Source organism: Phalangium opilio, unplaced genomic scaffold (assembly GCF_054372755.1).
Source record: "Phalangium opilio isolate 3A_F unplaced genomic scaffold, DU_Popi_V2 ptg000217l_1, whole genome shotgun sequence".
NCBI lineage: Eukaryota > Metazoa > Arthropoda > Arachnida > Opiliones > Phalangiidae > Phalangium > Phalangium opilio.
Genome location: NW_028324218.1, coordinates 9,856,693 through 9,861,889, shown reverse-complemented (window position 1 = coordinate 9,861,889; position 5,197 = coordinate 9,856,693). Strand labels below are relative to the sequence as shown.

General features: G+C 33.0%; 1 protein-coding gene across 1 annotated transcript; it reads right to left on the bottom strand.

Moving 5' to 3' along the window:
• Window positions 1–4,573, bottom strand: LOC149616215 (uncharacterized). Its single transcript, XM_089856728.1, has 3 exons — window positions 4,473–4,573; window positions 2,539–2,756; window positions 1–425 (listed from the first exon to the last, which is right to left on the bottom strand). The coding sequence occupies exons 2-3, from the start codon at window positions 2,736–2,738 to the stop codon at window positions 293–295; spliced, it is 333 nt and encodes a 110-aa protein (XP_089712854.1). The 5' UTR covers window positions 2,739–2,756; window positions 4,473–4,573; the 3' UTR covers window positions 1–292.
• Window positions 4,574–5,197: the final 624 nt, after the last annotated feature.

Below are 5,197 nucleotides of genomic sequence, written 5' to 3'. Positions count from 1 at the left end.
TATTTTAAGTAACATTATTTTATTAGATGAATTAAAACAGTTTTTATCTTACGATAAACAGAGGACTTATCCTCGGAAACAATTTTAACTAAGGTGTTGATTTATACAGTATTATGATTATTCATGGTAAATGCATGGTCGAAGACTGACAAATAGATATCTATTAATTAGTCGCCGTATTTGTTAAAAAAAATATTCATTATAACATGAAGTTGACATGGACGGTAATATACAGTTACAAACTATTGTATGACACTATTTTGTACACGGGTGGCGCTATCAAAGCGATTGATTACCACCAACCAGCATCGTAACCGTGACCGTATCCACCACCGTATCCGCCACCGAAACCACCTCCGTATCCACCTCCGTATCCACCTCCGTATCCGCCTCCGTAGCCACCATGTCCGCCAGAATAAGCCCAACTGAAAATAAATACAGAAAGGTTAATACTCAAATTGACCAACAAACAACATTACGTTTTAGTACGAAACTGAAAGACAATGCTAAAGGGCTATTCAGACTAGACTAAAATCTCATGTTCACATCGGTGAAGTCGTTTTGGTCGCTCAATTAGACGACTACTTAAACGTTTCGTGGTTTTAGTTTGAAAATTTTCATTTTCAATTCAGCTATTTTAGTATTCAAAAGCCATAGTCCAAAAATCTCCATATACGCGACTCGTTATGTCGTCTGCTCTTACGTTTGAACAGAAACATTATCGAACCACCGACGCGACCAAAACAAAATTAACAAGGTAAGCATCTGAATGGGATTTTGCACGTTAACAGTGACCCTTGGAGCTAAATGTCATGGAACATTTTGAACTCAAAATTTATTGTCCATAGATCCATAAAAAAGTTCATTTAGCTTTCCTTTCTTATTAAATTTACCTATTTTTGTCCTCAAAATGCATGCTAAATTTAAAATGGGTTATAGAAAGATTCACGGACTTAAACTTCAATTCAAACGATGTGATTGTGCTTTGATTTTTTTTTTCTTTGCTAAATCTTCGATCTAACTTTTTTTGCTAAATATTCGATAAAAAGAAAAATTCACGGTCAGGAACTGGTTAGATCAAACAAACCGCATGCAACGTAACTTCAAGTCATAACCCGCATAATAAGGATAACAATGATACGGACGCTAATGCACCTCCATATTTTCACTGTCTAGGCATCTTTCTAAACCTCCAAACTCGTTTCTGTTATACAATCGAGAAAGGTTCTAAAGAAAAGTGACACGTTTTTCCTCGCGAAAATTTACTCTTGACTTGGTTTACACGGCTGAGCTCTCAAATTACGGTGTTTAGTGGTTTTGATTTTTTTTAATCAAAGCATGTCTCTTACATTATGAACAATGTGTATCAAGTTTTTTGAATTTTATGATTTTGATATGGATCCGCGTTTTTTAAAAAATATTTTTTTTTTTATTTTTGTAAAAGAAGTTTTTATCTAGGACAAACGGAAGTAATAATGCAGGGTTTTGTTATTTAATATCTCCCTAATCTAATGGGACGATTTTTCCTTGTGTTATAAGATCAGAAACGTGAGGATGGAGAAGAGGAATGTTTTTCATTTTTGCCAAAGTCGATGTTATCTCATAACACAACTATATGTTTTTTTTAAGAATAATATTTCCGAAATTGGTAATAATATTGATTAGAAAGTCCTCTATTTATGTGAAATTAGTAGCATTGTGAACACAAATTCACTAGAATATATGTGTTCAGCTTGGACCGTTAATTTAATCCTCATCGTTAATAAGACTTAAATATCTTCAAACTGTCAAATTATAGGTTGATTTAATTGAATGGCTATTTTCAAAGCTACGCTTCCACTATCTTCACTAAATCTCACGTAATTAATTAAACCCTCTTCCGGCCTTTTCTGAAACCAAGCCCGCCCTTGGGTACCTTAAAAATACCATATTTACGCTACTTATTTTCTACAACCTTGACCAATATCGAAGACAGAAATGATATAGCCTAGAACATTGGAAATCTAATGATAAATTTCGGTCATTTACTGCCTTGCGTGCCTCAAACCGCTTTGAGGCATCGTAGCTAGCCATACGATTTAAGAGCTCTTCCTAGCCTTGACCAAAATATACAGAGCAATGCTAAATAACCATCATAGTTCGGAATTTTGATGGCCTTGGGTACCCCAAAGAAAAAATATTCTGACCGCTTTAGAAGAGACGTGGTAACTGGTAAACATAAATAAACGTTTCCTAGCCCTTGACCACAATATCAGAAAGCCAATAACAAATTTAGGCTAATTATCTAAATTTATCGAATTACTATAATAAATTTCTAATTAAATTAAAACTAGACTTAAAAAAATGCACATTCTTCAAAAAAATACAAATAGACATTTAAAATGGAAATAATCTCGAATACTAAATTGAATCATTTTGTTTCATGGCAACCCAACAAGCAACTCCAAGACAAAACCATATCGAAGCATACATAAACTATACCTAGTATGGTTTTGTCTTGCAGCAATAGTTAAAACTAGACAAATAGAGTGTACTCACGGATCATGGTGATGATGATAACTGTGTCCACCAGAAAAGTGAATTGGAATCGGAATTGGGATGATCTTGGGTGCTAAAGCCTTTCCTAAAATAGCCAACTTGGCGATCTTTTTCAACTTTCCAGCTTCGCTGAGATTAACTAGGCAAAGGACGACCAAACACCCTAAAAGGGCTAAAGAGACTGCACGGCGTATCGTCATTATGTCGATTTGAAGAAACTGTGAACAATGGGGAAAAAGGAACGAAATGTTTAGCATAAGATGCCAAAAAGCTAACTGCACATCGATATCAAAATTATTGGGTACAAGAAGTGAAGGCGTTTAAATTCGCTGCCCCCTTATCATACACTGGTTCTAATTTCAATGTGGACTCTCCCTTATTTTTTGACGCTTTAACAGAGACTGAGGTTTGACCGAAATACGCCATGTGGAGAAATTTAAGATTTGAGGAAAAAGTTTATGTTTTTTTTACACTCTTTGTGTTTAATAAATAAGATCATGCTAGCAACTCGATTTGACATACTTTGTTTAAATAACGGCTAAAGGGTATTTATAAAAATATACTAATCTCATTATATATTCAAATTTGAAGGCATATAAATAATAATAATAGTTTTTGATCCGTGTATTATTTAATTCAAATTTCTATGATTTTCCTATGGCATTGATGTATAGTACTTGTTAAATTTCGAACTACAATTTCTCGATATTAATCAAGTAGCTAAGTCACCGAAATTAATCTTTTGATCATGTTTCGTCGAGTTTCCTCGTGAAAGGGTTTGGTAAGATGATGTTTAATATCAATCTGAAATTACTAAATTACACTGAAAGTTTTAAGTTGCGTTCAACGCTATCAATATTACAATGGGTAGATAACTGTATTTCTAATAAATCTATGGAAAGATTACTGTATTTCTAATAAATCTATGGAAAGATTACTGTATTTCTAATAAACGTATGGGTAAATAACTACATTTCGAATAAATCTATGGGTAAATAACTACATTTCGAATAAATCTATGGGTAAATAACTACATTTCGAATAAATCTATGGGTAAATAACTATATTTCGAATAAATCTACGGGTAAATAACTACATTTCGAATAAATCTACGGGTAAATAACTACATTTCGAATAAATCTACGGGTAAAAAACTACATTTCGAATAAATCTACGGGTAAAAAACTACATTTCGAATAAATCTACGGGTAAATAACTACATTTCGAATAAATCTACGGGTAAATAACTACATTTCGAATAAATCTACGGGTAAATAACTACATTTCGAATAAATCTACGGGTAAATAACTACATTTCGAATAAATCTATGGGTAAATAACTACATTTCGAATAAATCTATGGTAACTACATTTCGAATAAATCTATGGGTAAATAACTACATTTCGAATAAATCTATGGGTACATAACTGTATTTCTAATAAATCTAAGGGTGGATAACTGTATTTCTAATACATCTATGGGTACATAACTGTATTTCTAATACATCTATGGGTACATAACTGTATTTCTAATAAATCTATGGGTACATAACTGTATTTCTAATAAATCTATGGGTACATAACTGTATTTCTAATAGATTTATGGATACATAACTGTACTTCTAATAAATCTATGGCTGAATAACTGTACTTGTCATAAATTTATTTGACCTTTCTTCATTTCTACTTAACGAAACGTATCAAACTAACACTAAACCACAGTATCTTTGGAAAATCATCGACAAAACATGATCCAAAACGTCTATAACTATAAACTCCACTCCATTACATACAAACTAACGCTAAACAATATCGAATATCGTAGTTAAAAAAAACATGTGAAAATATCCAAAAACAACTTGTTGTAGTAGCACAGACTATGTAATCCTTAGTAAATGGGCAGGCAACACACGGTAATTCAAAATATAGCTTACCGAGTATTCGTTGCTATATCACTGAAGAGAACTGAAAATTAGAATGAATACTTTCACTGACGGTTCTGGTTTATATACACTTCCGATTGGGGGGCCCTGTCTTAAGCCACTTGTGGGTGTATCACTACGGTGCTACATTATATTCTCCGGGCAATCCCATACACTTAATATACATTTTGCCCCAAACTTCGATCCCTGTTACGGGGCGGTGGCAAAACCCACATTTTTTTTTATTTTATTATTATTTTAAAGAAGTTTTTCACTTTCCTCTATATTTGACCCGGGGTTTCCTTATTAAAGCCCCTCCGGTATTCGAGTTTAAATATGTAATAAAACTGATTCGAGGAGTGTTCTAAATCAGGTCAGATTGTTAAGAGCCTTTGACTCGGATAAACACTTATCGCGAACAGATTTTACTCTATTATATATTACATTCACGTACTGCTTTACCATAAACGAAATGAATTGATAACCTATTATTGCCTTTTGCTTTGGAGACAAGTAAGATGTGATGGGTATACCTTATAATGGAACGCTTCCGTTATTCTTTATTCTTAAGACAGAAAAATTCCCCACCAAATATCTGTGCTAGATTTTAATTTTCTTTTTTTCTTTTAAAATATTTTCGGACATTTTTCTTAGGAGCTGGGAACCAGTTTCAGATAGTGGTGCCTGTGTTATTTTTAGTATTTAAAACAGATAGACCTATATCGTTTCGAACACTA